Consider the following 17,609-nt stretch of genomic DNA (forward strand, 5'->3'; position numbering starts at 1 on the left):
CAAAGCGCCCGCCTTGTCGCGCTGCATCACGGAACTTGTAGTTTCTTTCCCGCCGTCCTCCCAGGTCCTTTGACAGTAAGAAACTTCCTTTCCCGGCAGGCGCCGCGGATCCCTCCTCCAGTTCTTAACCTACCTCCTGTCGCCTCCCGCTCTCAGTCCAGTTGTCCAGACGTGTGAGTGTCGGGGTGCCGATCGGGGTGCTGCGGGACTCCCCAGAGCCATGCCAGCGGTGGTGGACACGTGCTCCTTGGCCACTCCGGCGTCCGTCTGCCGGACCAAGCATCTGCATCTGCGCTGCAGCGTCGACTTCACTCGCCGGGCGCTGACGGGCACCGCCGCGCTCACGGTCCAGGCTCAGGAGGACAATCTGCGCAGCCTGGTACAGTGGACCCGCGCCCAGCGCCGGGCGCCCGCCTCCGCCCCGAACCCCGCTGCGGCCCCTTCCCAGCCCCACGCCCCCGTCTGCTCCGCGCGTCCCTCGGGGATCCCCCGCAGCTCTTGCCCCTTCTTCTGCACCTCCTCCTTAGCTCCCACTCCTTTCTCAACGCCCTCTTCTTCAGCCCCCCTCAGCTTATCGCGCCCCCCTCCCAACCCCAGCTCCAGGTCGGCATCCCTTCCCTCACCCCGTACTTGTGTCTCCGCCTCCCCCCAGCTCCCGGTCACATCCTAGTGCCACATCCACGCCGCGCTCCTCACCCAGCGCTCAGGTTTCATTTTGGCACGAACCCCCTCACCCCCATAGCCCTAGTTCCCAGCGATGAGGACCCCTGTAGCCTCCCCGTTTCCTCGGCCCGGAGCCCAGAACTCCCTTGTCGGGCCCCAGCGTTCTTCCCGTCCCCAGTGCACCGTCCTCAGCCCACACTCTCATCTAAGTGCCTGATCCCACGCTCCCTTCCCAGGCACCTTCATTTTCACCCCGTGGGCCCGCAGGATCCTTCCCTCCGTCTCACTGCCAGTCGTTCTCAAACCCCTTGGGGTGCCCAGCACCAGACCCTTCTCGCCGCCCAGCTTACAGTCTCTGCCAACTCTAGAAGCAGCTCTTTTTCTCCAGGGCCATCGTCCTGCCTGCCTTTGATTCTTGCCATCCTTCTCTTCTAATAATTGAAGGATGGGTGGGCCATTCAAGCTTTCTAAGGATGTCTCCATTCAATCTATTAATGGCGGGTTCCAAAGAGGGACTGTTGACTGTGCTTTTTTTAGAAAAGATGTACTTCTGCAAGCTCTCCAGCTCCTTGAGTGATGGAAAACTTGTTTGGATTCATAGAATTTTATCCGACCCGCATAACCTGCCTTCAGTGTTCTCACTCAAATTAACTGATCGTGTTTGGATTGTACCTTTCCACCTGGAGAATTCCATAGACATTTTAGAAGTCAGAGAGGGACAAGAAAAGGCCAGCCACAGTGTATTTTGCATAAAGTAGTGTGGTGATATCTACTGTAGTGTAGGTCAGCATTTGTGGTTTTCATGCCTTTTTCCTGCTTGTGTACTAGGCCTATATTTTGAGTTCATTGATATGAACTAATATAGCACATAACTTTCTTACTTTTGTCCGTTGACATTTTGTTAGACTGATTCTGATTTGAAAAATAGGTTGACTCCTCTATGTATTGATACGTAGTTACCAAAAGTGCTATAAGGAAGAAAATAAAAGCATTATAAGCAAGAAAGTGACCTTTTCCTTATACATTGTACTTTGATCTTCTGGAACTACCATGTTATCTTTTATAGCAGGCAACTTTCCCCAGGCAGGATTGGCTGAGCTAAAGTCCTGTTTCAATGCAACCTCTTCTTTTATTAAAAGAAACAAATTTTTAAATGTATTTTCATTGATTTCAGAGAGGAAGAGAGAGAGAAACATCAATGATGAGAGAGAATCATTGATCAGCTGCCTCCTACAAGTCCCACACTGGGGATTGAGACCGCAACCCGGGCGTGTGCCCTGATGGGCGTGTCACCTCCTGATTCATAGGTCGACGCTCAACCTCTGAGCCACACCAGCTGGACTAAAAGAAGTGAATTTTGATAGCTTATCACTGCTTAAGACCTTGCACTCTACCTGTTTCGTAAAAAATAAAGTTTTACCTCTGCTCCATCAGTAAGCAAGAATCAGGAGGCCTACATTTTGAAAAGAATGTCCCAATCAAAAAATCTGCCCATTGTTTTTACACCCCCCAAATCTAGAGAAAAGATTTTTAGATTATGATTTCTTGTTGGCATGCTTATTTAGTCAATTAGAGCCTGGAATTATAATTATGTTATACAAGGAAGGCTAGTTATAGTACAGTGACATCTGTTTATTATTGTTTGCTTATTTGTAACAATAACTTGAGACCAAGAGTTTAGTTTTGTTTATTTGAGTTAACTTGTTTCTTCCACTAGATTATGGACTCTTAAAGGTGGGGATGGTGTTTCATGTCTCTGTGTACCTCAGCTTTTAACTAGTACCTGGCATGTAAAGAACACTCAAAAGTGTGATGAATTAATGGATAAATTCCGTTAGAAAGCAGTACCTATGCTTAATATGGCTGCAGTGATAGTCCTGCTAAGTGTATCTTCAAGGTGAGGTGGCATCACATCTCACCGTCACCATCACCCATAGAGGGACCCAGTGCCAGGACTGGGTGAGGACATCGTGTGTTCTTTTCATCTTGCATTCTTGGAATCCATGCTGCTGAGGAATGCGGAAGTTCTAATAGAATGAATTCCCAGCTTTTCTAAAAATCCTTCTGGAGCTTTTTGTTACTAGCACTAACATGTAGTACTCCTTTGTGATTACTTTCAAGCATTTGTTTCTCTTACTGACATTTTCAACTTGTAGGTGTTCTTTCAGTGCTAAAAAGAGCTTTTAATGTCTTGGCCACGATCACATGATAATAAGAGGCAGAAGGCAGGAATTGAACATAGCTCTTTCTGACTGCAAACTCTCCAGGCTACGCTGGGAATCCAATCAATTTTGGTTTTAATGCATAACCCCCTAGTTTTTTGTGTATGTATTTTTTTTAATTACAGCATCCTGCAAATAAAACGTAGAAAATGTAAATAGAGACATAATAATGAGGCATAACACTTTTTTATTTAAGCCCTGCTTTGTTGCAGAAAGAATTTGAGGCTGTTTCAAACAACAGATACAGTATAATAAAACTAAAAGTAAAGAAGTTAGAGGAAGAGAGAATAAGGATAGGAGAAGCAAACACATGCGGTAAAGTCCCAGACACAAAAGCAGAAGTGGGCTCCAAGATTGACATGGAACAACTTCCCAGCAGCCTGTGCAAAGTGGGGATCAGTTACATAGTCCTCAGCTGAGGCTTAGGACTTGATTTACACAGCTTAAATAAAGCATTTTCTATTTTTTCTTGGTTTGGGATGTGCTTCATGTATTGACACCTACTATTTTTCAGGCACCATACTAAACCCTGGGAATGCAAACCTAAATAACATTCACTTTAAAAACAAAATTTTTTTTTGTTATTCAGAGAGGAAGGGAGAGGGAGAGAGAGAGACAGAAACATCAGTGATGAGAGAGAATCACTGATCAGCTGCCTCCTGCACATCCCCCACTGGGGATTGAGCTGCAATTCATTCCTTGACCAGGAATCGAACCGTGACCTCCTGGTTTATAGGTCAATGCCCAACCACTTAGCCACACCAGCCGGGCAAGACAACCAGCCTCTAACTCCCCATGTTTCTTGGCCTTCTAGCTCCCCATGCTATTCCAGGCCAGATTTTAAGGAAAAGATGCCAAAGACGGTGAAATCAGACTATAGGCAGTTCTAAGGCAGGGCTAGACCTAGGATAGTGGTAGAAGGAAAGAAAAGGAAGGGTGAGCACACTGTGAAAGAATAACTTGTTAATGGGCTGTGTGGGATTGGGAAGTGGGATAGATTGTAGATTATTTGAATGTTTAAAAAGTTAGGTACCTTGAGGAGCTCCATTAACAGAATAGAGAAATCAGGGAAGAAAGCTGAGTTGGGAGACATAATGGTAGCTTCATTTTTAGAAGCCTATTGAAAATGAGGCAATATTTCCCATGAAAATGTTAAGCAAATAATTAGAAATATACAGCTGAAGTCCTGGGGAGGGGCCACAACTGTAGAAACAGACTGGTGTTCATCAGCACAGTGGTATTAGTTGATGATGTGGGCATGACTCAGTGGTAGGGAGTGAAGAATATGGACTAAGGCTGGAACACTGGGACATACCCATATCTAGTAGTTAGAAGGGAGGGGGAGGGAAAAGAACTAGACCAGTAGGAGATCCATTTATGGGTAAAAATCTGTGAAGCCAAAGAAAAAACTTTAAACAGATTGTGTGGTCCATGAGGGCTATGAGTAGACAGAGGTCAAGGTTACTTACTGACAGAAAAGACCTGTGGATCAGAAAGACTGTCCTTTCACTAGCGGTGGAGCTAGAAGCCAGATTGAAGTAGGGAAGGGAGGAGAGATTGATGAAGTGGATATATGTTGGGGTCCAACCCCAGCAGGACCAGGGGTTCCCAAAGGTGTGGATGGAGTTGGCGAAGAAGGAATGACACGGAGACAGCGTTCAGTTGATCAGCAGCCTAGCCAGGATCTCCAGCCAGGTTCTGTGATTTATTGTCTTGTAACATCTGTATTTATACCAGTTGATTTAATCCTATCAATTTCTATTCCAAAGGTTAGGGCGTTTCTTATCTTCATTCCAGGGAGTAAAGATTATGTAGCTTAAGCGTGATTGTTCGTAGTTAAAGTGATTAACTACCCACCTGGCACTTAGTCAAGGGGTTTATTCCCTCCCTAACTCCAGGGAAAAATCCCTACCTGGGGAAACAACCTTTCTTGGAGAGGTGACCTTGTTTAAAACACATAGCGCCAAGAAGAGGAGCAAACATATTAAGAACAGTATGCCCTATACGCCAGGTCCCTTGAAACATATGCTGTGCAGATGTTTCTTGCCTGCAGCGACTGTGTCAAGCAGCAAGGATGGACCGGCTTCCGGCAGATATAGCAGTCATAGATTGCCCTTGGAGTTTAAGAAAGGAAAGACAAAAATGAATAGTTATCAGAGTGAGCAGGAGCATCAAGTGAAGTTTTTAAAATATGAAATAGTCTTGTGACATTGAAAGTTTGAAGATTCTAGAACCAGAAATGGTTGAAAGACAAAGGGTATGGTGTTCAGGGCTCAGATAGGGGATTATTGGGATGGAAAAGACTCATACTTGCTGTCACTTCCTTCCTGGCCAAAGCAGTTGTCCTTAATCAGCCATGGCAAGTAGCTATGCTCTCCCAATCCTGTAGGTCGTTGGGTCAGAGTTGCCATACCAAGTTGGGCTTTCTGTAGATACACAACAGCAGCAATTATGGTGTTTATTTGCCCAACAAGTGCCAAGGTTTGTTTTAATTTTTTAAGTGCATAGGAGTTGGACTATATTAATTCTAGGAAGAAACATGGTAAGATATATTGAGTCATGATAACAGAAACCTAAGTTGTAGATGAATATTTTCATAGCAGAGAAGTTTAGGAGATAGAAGCACAGACATTTGTTTGACTTTTACTAAAAGCCCTAGATTTGTGTGACTATCCCAGACTTACCACTATGTAAAAAACTTTTAGAACCCAAAAATTTTCAGGAAGTTTGGGTCCCGGGGGGGGCGGGGGGGGTCTTATGCTAACTTTTGCCTCCTTTAATTCCTGAATTTCACTCTCTGTGTCCTACTCTCCATAAGCAGCTAGTTCTACTCTGTAATCATTGCAGTTGACCTATTTCTAATATTAGTTTTCTCTGGTGTATAAAGCTATCTATATAAAAAGCCAGCTACCTGAATGCTGGAACAACTGGTCGCTATGGCGCCCACTGCTGTCAGCAAACCAGCCCAATTGGAGGTTGGGTCCGGCTGGCCAACCTCCTGCAGCCCCTCCCCCCGCCCAGCCCCATCCCTAATGGGCCCCCACCACCCCACTTGGCCCACGGCCCCTCCCCCCAGCCAGCTCTGCCCCCAGTCAGCCCCCCCACCCTGATCAGGGGCAGGGCAGGCCAGCCAACCACCCATGGCCCCTCCACAGGCTGCTGGCCCCCAATTGGGCCCACCTACCCAATTCTAGGGCGGGGCCAGCCAGCCCACATCCCCTCCCCATGGCTGGCCCCACCCCCAATCAGCCCCCCACGATCCCCATCGGCCTGCAGCACCTACCCCCAGCCAGCCTGGCCCTGATTGGGGCGGGCCAATCAGCCAGCCTCCCGCCTTCTCCTCCTCCTGACAGGCCCAGCTCCAATCTGCCCCGATTGGGGCTGATTGCACTTGGCCTCTAGTTTTCTTATAACTTAAAAGGATTAATTTAATTCTAGATTTTGGATACAAAGGACCTTACAATAGAAAAAGTGGTCATCAATGGACAAGAAGTCAAATATGTTCTTGGAGAAAGACAAAGTTACAAAGGATCACCCATGGAAATCTCTCTTCCCATTGCTCTGAGCAAGTATGAATATTACCCTCTTTCACAGCTAAATAATAGAGGAATATATTTTCCATTAATTTAAACCTTTTTTCTTTTCTGTTTTTAGTTTGTGTGTATGAGGTAATTGGTGCACTATGCCCACTGATCTGTTACTCAGATTGAAGCTCATATAAATGAAAATTATATGTTCTTAAGATACTAAAGAAATTCTTTGCATGAAATACCCAAGAATAGGACTTTGATAACTGTTACTTCTTTACTCATCATGTTACCAATATCTAGTAAAATGTGATAGTGGGAGCATGCTATCTTAAGGAGGTATTTCAAGGTCACCTGGGAAGCTTTTGCAAGCTGCACATTTTTCACCTTTACCAAGAGGCCAGCCACTTTTATTAATGGAACAATAACAGTGACAAACAGAGAACCATTTCTATGTCATAATCTTGAGATAAGTGCTTTAGATGCAATCTTTTACCTAATCCTTACAGTAACCCTCTGGGTAGGATCTGCACTTTACAGATGAGGAAAGGAAAACTCGAAGTAAGTAACTTATTCAAGAAATGGCAGCCAAAATTGTCATATTAGGAGTATATTCCACTCCTTGATATATTGGGGAAGAGAAAAGGGCAGAAAACCACTGGCCTAGAACAAGAGTGATCTTCCCCACCTTTTAGTGGCCAAGTTTCCGTGACTTCTCTTTCCAGTTAAGAAAAAGAAAGGAAAAACCCTCACATCATTTGTGAGGTGGATGTCATTAACCCCATTCTACAGGTGAAGCAACTGTGACATACGGAGGTCAAATAATTAGCACAAGTAAGTGGCAGTCAGGACTCAAACGCAAGCATGGCTGCTGGGCCCCCGCACTGTCTTGCTGTTTCCTCACTGTCTGTGCTGCTCAAACTATTGGGGCGAAGGATTAGTTTTTGTTATTTCTAATCCGCCACAGACGGATACTTTTGTTGAATGCAATAAAAATGAAATACAGGGAAGAAGAGATTAATCCAAGCACACAGTTTTTATTACTAGATTCCACAAACAAAAACTACTCTAAATGTTTCTAAAAGCTTATTCTCAATTTCTTGACTTAACCTTGTTTAGTAACAGTTTGCAGTTAAGTAACTGCAATACATTATACTCTGGACCCACTGCTGTGTAGTCCAAGTTTCAAAATTATTTCTTCCATTTTCCCACTATCGTAAAAGATTACATTGTACCTCACACACAAAAAGCTGGGGTATTCTAATATTAGTTCCTGTTACATCTTCATAAGCAGTTAGTTTGGTAGAATGAAAAGGATACAGGCTGGCATTCAGGTAGGAATGTGAGAGGCAAACTTACCCACTTAGGACGTGACATTTCTAGAGCTTACTCTCAATCAGTAACAAGACCACGTAAAATATTATTTCTGTTGATATTATGAATTCAGATTTTGGTTAGATTGAATTATACTGTACTAACATATTGGTTTGTTTCTTATAGAAATCAAGAAGTGGTTATAGAAATTTCTTTTGAAACATCGCCAAAATCTTCTGCCCTGCAGTGGCTCACTCCTGAACAAACTTCCGGGAAGGAGCACCCATATCTCTTTAGTCAGTGCCAGGTAAAAAGAATTCAGAATGAGTTATTATTCCCAGCTCATGAAGTTGAATGAAGCAAAGTAGACAGTAGTCTTATGGATACATGGGTTTTACCTAAGATAGCAATTTAATTAATCTTCTATTGTAAAAATAACATTTTCATTTCTATCTCTCACTATTAATGGATTCACATATTACTTTAACAAAAGAAACATTCTTTAATTTGAAAACATGTCTACCTAGATTGGACTATCTGGGTCATATTTATATTGATATCCCAGCACCTAACTTAGAACTTGGCATACAGTTTACACTTAATAAATGGTCATAAAATGAAAGGAAAATGTTAATAAAACAAAATCTGTACTGATTACGAACATTGTTAACAATAAAGAAGTAGAAAGTGAAAGATCAGATTTCCTAATTCTCTTCAGACATCATTACCTAGAGTACTCACCATTGAGGTAGGTGCATAGCCCCTCCAATCTCCTTACACATGCACAAAGTATATACTAAATGTACCTTTAAAACAATATGATTTAAACATCTGTTTAAAATCTAAGAGTAGAGACAATTTATCATAAAAATAGTAAGTATCAAACTCTGTTCTGAAAGGAAAAAAAAACACCTAATTCTGTCAGTAATCAAATAGTTGACATTAAAGGAACCCACTTCATTAGCTGCTTATTATATTTCCAAGCATTGTGTTAGATTCTTTGCATATTTTAATCCTAATATTCCTGCATGGCAGATATTATGGTAGGCTCAAATTTGAATGCAAGTCTATAAAAAAGGAAGCAACGTTGGCACGTGAATTAGACATGGTTACTTTCTTTTGCCAATTGAAATACCTTTTCAATCTAAGAAACCCTTAGATTTAATCTGAAAGAGATAGAACACTCTTTATGTACAAGAATATACAAGCTGTGCACTCTCTTAGTAATACCTGAATCTAAGTAATTCTTATAGAGTGTCCATAAATTAAAGTTGGCAGGAACTGTGAGATTTGTGAGCCATAAGAATGTGAATTTTGAATATTATTCCATTTCTTATTGGCAACAGTTTTTGAAATAGAAGAAAGAGATTTCAGTTAAATTCAGAAATTATTGCAGTTGATAGGAAGCATGTAAATACGATTTTGGTTGAGAAATTTGTTTACAATTGTCCTCTCTGCATATTTGCCTGGGTTTGGTCTTATCTAGTGAAATGCATATAAAAACTCCTTGGCATTGCCGAGTCACCTAACCAGAGCCCAAAAAAGAACTTAAAAAGCATGGTCTTGAAACCTCATTTTGGGCGAATGAACCAGGTGGTTCTTCTGGTTCTACTCCATTCATCTAGAAGTCATTTGGGATCTCATATCGTTGGAGAAGCTACTAGATCTGAAGTGAAAAGGGCAGGAGTTTGGGGTTTTAAGGAAGCTTGTGGTGTCATGAAGTCTGTCTATGAATTACAACAGTCGCAGAGAGAGAACATTAGTATCAGCATTCCTTTAGGCTCAGTAGACCCTCAATAAGGCTGGGTTGCTTTGCTCACCAGCAACAAATACAGACTTAGTTGTAAACAGGCCAAGACCTAAAACCGTAGGTGCTCTGCCACCCTTCTCCATGGAACCCATGTGGATGACAGACTGATGTGGAAGCAAAGGAACACTTTACATATTTCATGAATGAACTTGCCTGCATGGTATTGAGAGAGACTGTTCTTCCTCCTTTTCTGCCTAGTTTTTACCTTCAGGGTTTGTTGCAAGATTGGGAACATCAAGACTCGAGCAGCGTTTTCCAAGCTGTGTTTCTCAGAACACTGGCATCCCATTAGCTGTTACTCACCAGAGAAAAATGGGTTTCATGTTTAAAAAAAAAAGTGTGAAAACAGGCTTCTTTATTTTAGGTTTCTTCAGAGGCTTCAGGACACAATGTTCCTAGTGACTCCCCAAGATCCCAAGTGTATTTCACCAAACAGCCCTTTTTTCCTAACTGCTTCTCGCTGGGCACTGCTGTTACTCAGAGCACAGAGCAGGAGACACTGCATAGCACTGCTTTATTTTCCAGCCTGAAATGCGATCATTGAGCATGCATTAAAATGGAAAATCAGATTTTTTAAATTGGCAAATACATTTTTGCTACTTTAAAAGATCCCAAGAATTGTGAGATGTGTTTTTACCTTTAAAAAGAATGTGTCTAAGGACAATGCTGCAGTTCTAATGATTTTTTTTTTTTTGGTAGTGATTTGGTTTATAAGAAAGGGAACCAGCTGTTTCTTGTTCTCTCTCCCCCTCCCAGGCCATCCACTGCCGAGCAATTCTTCCTTGCCAGGACACGCCTTCTGTGAAGTTAACCTACAGTGCAGAGGTAAATACCACAAATTATTCACTGAATTAAGTGATTCATGTAAGTAAATGTAGCATAAATGATAAGCAGAGATAAGCATTGAATTTTTGTTTAATTAAATTCTACCTGAAATATGTACAAAAGAGGCTGTGGACCTCATTTTGAATTTCTGTTTTAAAGGCAGTTTTGAACATAAGTGTAAAAAAAAAAGAGAAATGAGTAGCATTCTGAATTTAAAAAGAATTCAGAATTCTGCACCTAAAAATAAGATTATGGGAACAATTTTTTTTAAACTTTAAAAAATGGACATTTGCAGAATAAAAGTTCTGTGAATGTACTCTATACCCATATAAACATCTAACAGGCATATATGACAAATTTTTCTATACATTTCCAACTTATTCTTGTCCGGGGTACTGCTAATCCTTTTAGGAAAAGGTGAATTATAGTTAGTAAATCAATACTATCCCAGAGGCCAGGCTACTTAGACCAGTGGTCAACAGAGCCAAATATCTACAGTACTTCTTCAAAATAGACTCGCCCAGGCTGAAAACCGACTTCTGCGCATGGGCCACGAAGTTTCAATGCACCGTCCGCGTGCCCGCACATGGTATTTTGTGGAAGAGCCACACTCAAGGGGCCAAAGAGCCGCATGTGGCTCGCGAGCCGCAGTTTGCTGACCACGGACTTGGACCAAACCAATAGAATTGAGGACTAACCTGTGTTTATGGGGCCTTCTTGATTCCCAGATCATCCTACAACCAACCTACACTGTATAACATATCACTGTGTAAATGAAGGGAGGAAACAGAACCAAATTATTTTCTGAATGCTTATAGTTCTAGGGTCCATGGTGATTACAGCACTTGGTTCTGGAGCTTCCGATTCTGTGCCTGCCTGCTTTGAGTACTAGACCATGCAAGAAAAATCTAGCTCTTACTAGAATGGGTGCTCGCTGGATCATTAATATTCAGAGGATAGTCCTGATTCTGGCACTCATTAGAAACAAAACTTTCAGAAGCACGGAGCTGGGGTGCACATTTAAGTGTCTGTACGGTTTGCGCATGAAGGATCTTTTCCATACAAATTTCCAGAGAAAATTATTTTACAGTTCTTGGCAATAACTTTCAGTTTCTCATACGATGACCCTTTAAAAGTTCTTCTATTTTTTAACTCCAAGTTTAAGTTTTAAATATAAAATTGTTCCAAACTGTATTCTCTGTCCTAAAGTGAATGTAGGAGCCTTTGAGCCTGTAGAGGGGAGAGGTGGTGGTGGCTGTCATTGCCGGGCATGGTACTGGCTCTTTGTGTGTGTTATGTATTCCCTGCATCAGGCCTATAAAGTATTAGCCTCATTTGATGGAGAAACAGAGGCTCAGGGAGGTTCTTTGCCCAAGTCCAGGCAGTTAGTAAGTGGCAGAGCTGGGATTTTAATTTAGTTTCTACCAAGTGTTCGTAATATGGATGGATGAATGGATAGATGGTTCACATTTGCTTTTAAAGAAGCCAGTTTTACATATTGCTAATTCTATTTACAAAGCTGATACATCTGAACTTATTGGGTTCAGGGTCTATTTATTATATAGATAGTCACAAATTGGGGGGAAAAGGTTATGTTACATAAGTAGTTCAAGAAACATAGGACCTTTTACTTAAAACTGGAAATGATTTTTCTTGTCCATGAGGTGTCTGTCCCTAAAGAACTGGTAGCACTTATGAGTGCCATTCGGGATGGAGAAGCACCTGACCCAGGAGATCCGAGCAGGAAAATATACAGATTCAGCCAAAAAGTAAGTTCTTAGGGTCTGGATTTTCCTATTTAGTTGGTGGTTGAACTATAAATAGCTGTTACCTATCCAGGGAGCAAAATTGCTTTTGAAATATTTCAGAATTTAGAAAGCGGCTTGTTTTTCCTTTTTTCATCATTTCTTTTTCTTTTGTACTTTTAAAATATTTTGTTCTACTTATAGTGTCATGTTGAAGAAAGAGGTTGCTAGATAGGGATAGTAGGGGGCATGCCAGATCCCATTTTTCCTCATCCCAGTTAGTAGCAGGTTTCCTATTCCTTTAAGTTATTATACTTTCTCCTGCCCTGGTACCAGAGTGTGGTCCTTTAGTGTTTACCAATGGAAGAGCAGTTTTAGGCCAGAAAAAAAAAAAAAGCATCCTGGTACAGTTGTTTTAAGTTAAAATTTTTATGTAGCACAGTGGACAATTTTGCTCCCACCCCAGCTTCTGAGATTCCAAGCTCCCAAACCTTCAGCATCTTCTTACTGCTGAATTATTTTGTTTTTCTCTTAAATTACACCAGGAGTGGTTTAGAAAAATGAGGCTTTTAAAAAAAAATTTTAAATCAAGAAAAAAACCTAAAAGAAGGGTCCAGTTGTCTTAGAGGTTAATTTTTGAGAAATGCTTAAAATATATCTTGTGCAATATATTTTTCACATTCCAGAAGCCTTCCTTCCTAATGGAATAAAAGGGAAATAGATGTTTTGAAATGTTGTACATTACAATTTTGATCTCTTAAAAATAAGAACTATGTGAGAAGTATAAAAGGAAAGTAATCCATACTACTGTTTGGACATTCAAAAGGAAATTCAATTACTTTTAATACAAATTGTCGTACTTTGTAACATTTTCAAACACTAATTCAAGCATGTGGTGTGTTTTGTTTGCCCCCTTTAGGTCCCGATTCCCTGCTACTTGATTGCTTTAGTTGTTGGAGCTTTAGAAAGCAGGTGAGCTTTTAGACAAATTTTGAGGTTTATAGAAAGATTGAACCTTAGGCATCTTGAACATTTGTTTGGGATAACCTATTCGGCCATTTGTGTGTTTTTTAACATATCGAGCTGACAGTTCTAGAAACATTAAAATCTAATTATAAAATACTAGAGGCCTGGTGCACGGATTCCCTCGGCCTGCCCTGCACCCTCTCGCAATTCAGGACCCTGCGAGGGATGTTGGAGAGCCGATTTCAGCCCGGTCCCCGCAGGCCAGGCCAAGGGACCCCACCAGATCACAAATCCATGCTTCGGGCCTCTAGTATACATATAAGACCTTTGGTTAATCTTTTCCCACCCTCCCTCCTTCCCCCTTTGCTCTGAGATTCATCAGTCTGTTCCATGTTTCTATGCCTGTGTGTTGAGCGTCTGCCCCCTGGTGATCAGTGCATGTCATAGCTACCGGTCAAAGGGTCGAACGGTTGCTTAGGCTTTTATATATAGAGATAACAAATTAATTTTAAATTAAAAAACCTTTACCAGTCACTGACTGCTTAGATTCTCCAAGTATGATAGACTGAGCATGCACTTACCTTTAGTTAGAGGTCTGGATTCTAATGGAAACTTGGACCAGTCACTTCTCATAGCCTCCTTGTCGTCATTGTAATGATATCTCCCTTCCCTGCCTCATAGGGTGTTTATGTGAAACAAAGGAGATAAAAGATATGAAAGCACTTGGAAGTCTATAAATATTCAAGACATATAAGATCTTTTATTAAAATTTTACCAATATACAGAGTGCCCTTCCTTAATTTTTTTGTTTATTTCTAAATAACTAAAAAATAAGAATATCTTTAGTAACTACACTCTTTAAATTGCCAGAAATAAGGACATGATAGAGAAGTCAGGCAAACACAGATTCTGATCCTAGCTCCAGTAGTTACTAGCTATGTCCGTGGGTTTCATTTTTTTCATCTAAAAGCTAGAAATAATAATATGGATTTCAAAGGCTTTTTGTGAGGATTAACAGACCTAACCAATGGGAAGCCATTCACTAAATGATGATTATAATGACTGTCACAGTAGCTGACAATTTTTTATTTTAGTTTACTTTTTTAATAGCTGACCATTTAAAAGATCTTATTATGAACCATCTCCAATGCATTATCCCATGAATCCTCCCATCTCTGTAAAGTAGATACGGTTATTTTTCCCCCATTTACCAGTGCTTGGTGAGTTTTAGTAATTGGCTTAGAGCAGGGGTGGGCAAACTTTTTGACTCGAGGGCCACAATGGGTTCTTAAACTGGGCCGGAGGGCCGGAACAAAAGCATGGATGGAGTGTCTGTGTGAACTAATATAAATTCAAAGTAAACATCATTACATAAAAGGGTACGGTCTTTTTTTTTTTTTTTTTTTTAGTTTTATTCATTTCAAACGGGCCGGATCCGGCCCGCAGGCCGTAGTTTGCCCATGGCTGGCTTAGAGTCATATAGCAAGGAAATGGCAGAGCCAGGACCCAAACAGATCTAGGTTTCTGTGAGCTCACAACACAGACCCATACTCTGTAGTGTGGCAGCTGCTGACCACATGAGGTCTGAGATGTGCTGTAAATGTAAAATACACACTGGATTTCTAAGGGCTTAGTATGAAAAGAAATGTCAATCACATCACTACTCATTTTTTATGTTGATTACAGGCTGAAATAATATTTTGGGTGTATTGGATTAAACAAAATATATTAAAATTATTTTTATCGATTTAATTTTGCTTTTTAAAAAATGTGGCCACTAGACCATTTGAAATTTCATCTGTAGCTCACATTTGTGGTTTTCATTAAATTTATGTTGAATCGCATTGGTTACCGTTGCTACTCAGTGTGGTCTGCATTCCAATAGCTTAGGATCAACTGGGTGTTGGTTTAGAAAAGCAAATTCTTGGCCCCTGTCCCAAACTTACTACATCAGAATCTGTACTTTTACAAGCTCCCAGGTTATTTGTATGCACATGAAAGTTTGAGAAGCACTGTCATAGAGTTCACTTCCTCTCTGGGCCAATATCAAGGCAAGTCTTGTTGCTTGGAGTTTTGTGTTACATAACATATTTTAGATGAGAAAAAAATATTTTTTAGTTTAAGCTCTATATAAGTGATATAGAGTTCTATTTGTTTCTTCCTTCTTTTTTTTTTTAATATATTTTATTGATTTTTTACAGAGAGGATAGGAGAGAGATAGAGAGTTAGAAACATCGATGAGAGAGAAACATCGATTAGCTGCCTCCTGCACACCCCCCACTGGGGATGTGCCCGCAACCAAGGTACATGCCCTTGACCGGAATCGAACCCGGGACCTTTCAATCCGCAGGCTGACGCTCTATCCACTGAGCCAAACCAGTCCCGGCTGTTTCTTCCTTCTTATTGTGGTTTAAAAAGGACCCAGAATTTAACATCTTAACCATTTTTAAGTGTACAGTTCAGGAGTAATAACTACATTCACATTGTTGTGAAACAAACCTCCAGCACATTTTCGTCCTGCAAAACTGAAACTCTATACTCTTTAAGCAACAATTCCTCGCGTCTCCCTCTCCCTGGCTCCTAGTGACCACCCTTGTACTTTCTGTTTCTATGAATTTGACTACTTTAAATACCTCATAAGTGGAATCATAGAGTATTTGTCCTTTTGTAACTGGTTTATCCACTTAGCATAACATCCTAAAGATTCATCCATGTTGTAGTATGTCACAGGATTTCCTCCCTTTTCTATTTGTTTCTTTTATAGAAGAGTGTTCAGCCTTTAAGTACATAACAAAGTTTACGTCCACCCCTGTTCTGGAAGAATCTCTTAGTGAGCTGCAAGTGGGTTTCTACAGTTGTGAGACTGAGGGAGGAAACTAGATCCCACATGTCTTACCAGAAGCCAGTAAACTAACCTTTGGCCCAGACTGTGTCTCCTTAGAGAGCTGCAGATCCATTGCTGCACACACAGCAGCAGGCTGTGTCTCTGAGAGGGCATTTAACCTCAGCCCTGCCCTGAGCACATGGTGACTCACACTCCTACTGGAGGACTTGTATACAGTGCTTTAAATCTCTCCTAGAGCCAGGTGCGTAATTTGCCTTGAATTCCTTTTTAATAGGCTTTTTAATTTTGCAGGCAGATTGGCCCGAGAACATTGGTATGGTCTGAGAAAGAGCAGGTGGAAAAGTCAGCCTATGAATTTTCTGAGGTTAGTCACCCTTTTTAACAATTGTGGTAGACGGTCATTTTAAGAATTTGAGTATGAAAGGTGATGGTGTTAGGTGATGTGATAAAAGAATCAAATACATCTTATTTTATGTGAATTTGCATCTGCTACCTTTTTTTGTATTGTTTTCATTTAAAATGAGCATCATTAACTTATAAGATTCATAGAAAGCAATATATACTTTTAAGAATTTATTATGCTAATGAAGACATACAAATATATATGCATTAATTTTCCAGACTGAAACTATGCTTAAGATTGCAGAAGATCTGGGAGGCCCATACGTATGGGGGCAGTATGACCTATTGGTCCTGCCACCATCCTTCCCTTATGGCGGCATGGAAAATCCTTGCCTCACTTTTGTAACTCCTACTCTGCTGGTAAGTGTACATATTTTTCATTTGAAATTGCGTTCTTCTCAAATATAAACCTAGGAATAGAGAACCTTAGATTTCCAATAATTTTTCTTAAAACATTTTATTTATATGACGCTTGTTTCTAATTTTATTGTTTATTTTGGTTATCATCATCTCATTTTTCAAAAGAAAATAATTTGGCCATTTGGGAGAAAAAAATATTTTGTGTAAGCTGTTTGGGATTTTAAGGGGTGGGGTGCTGTGTAACAGCAATCCATTGATGAATTATGTATCCAGACAAAGAAACTATACCATTTACATTTGGCATATAGGTACTGGTATAAAACAAACAAACAAAGAAAAAACCCCTCACTTTACCTTCCTACAACCCAGTGAGTAGGATTAGCAACTAAATAAGGAAAATAAAATACATCATAGGAGACACTATAAAATTTTTAAAAACATACTGTGGATAATAGAGAGGAAGAAGGTAAATAAGGGTAAATAAGAGCACATATAAAAAATGGAAGCAGGAGAAATGTCTCCCAGAAGTTAATTAGAGACAAGAATACTGGCCCTGCTGGTATTGGAAAATTTCTCTGGGATTAGGAAAGAATTATGCTGTTTTTTTAGTTCTGCATATTCTGTTTTATTTTCTAAATATATGTCTGTTCTGAACTCTTAGGCATGCCATGCAGAAATACAATGCCAGGGAGTTAATGCCAGAATAGTACATCTTGATATAGGCTGTAATTTGATTACTGAACTACTAAGGTCATTTTTTTCTTTTTTAGGCAGGTGACAAGTCCCTCTCTAATGTAAGTTAAACATTTGTTGTCATTGTCTTACCCTCATGAAATATTAAGTCAACTGAATTTAAAACTATCCATTGCATTGTTATGTTAAAGATACGGTTATAAAAGAATACTTGAGAATTCTTGTTGTAAAACATTG

At 40.6% G+C, this 17,609-nt stretch overlaps 1 protein-coding gene across 5 annotated transcripts in view; it reads left to right on the forward strand.

The window, feature by feature from the left end:
* The first annotated feature begins 101 nt into the window (after positions 1–101).
* LTA4H (leukotriene A4 hydrolase) overlaps positions 102–17,609 on the forward strand; it is a 28,477-nt gene continuing 10,969 nt past the window's right edge. Inside the window, exons 1-9 of one of the 5 annotated variants that reach the window (XM_059681932.1) lie at positions 102–379; positions 6,324–6,454; positions 7,913–8,033; positions 10,293–10,361; positions 12,026–12,130; positions 13,026–13,078; positions 16,209–16,281; positions 16,539–16,679; positions 17,450–17,473. In XM_059681932.1, coding sequence (XP_059537915.1) covers positions 221–379; positions 6,324–6,454; positions 7,913–8,033; positions 10,293–10,361; positions 12,026–12,130; positions 13,026–13,078; positions 16,209–16,281; positions 16,539–16,679; positions 17,450–17,473 — 876 coding nt within the window. In that variant the 5' untranslated portion in view covers positions 102–220. Of the gene's footprint in view, positions 380–6,323; positions 6,455–7,912; positions 8,034–10,251; positions 10,362–12,025; positions 12,131–13,025; positions 13,079–16,208; positions 16,282–16,538; positions 16,680–17,449; positions 17,474–17,609 lie in introns of all 5 variants that reach the window. The other 4 variants (XM_059681931.1, XM_059681936.1, XM_059681934.1 and 1 more) reach the window with 4 other exon arrangements.

This window comes from Myotis daubentonii, chromosome 2 (genome assembly GCF_963259705.1).
Source record: "Myotis daubentonii chromosome 2, mMyoDau2.1, whole genome shotgun sequence".
Lineage (NCBI taxonomy): Eukaryota > Metazoa > Chordata > Mammalia > Chiroptera > Vespertilionidae > Myotis > Myotis daubentonii.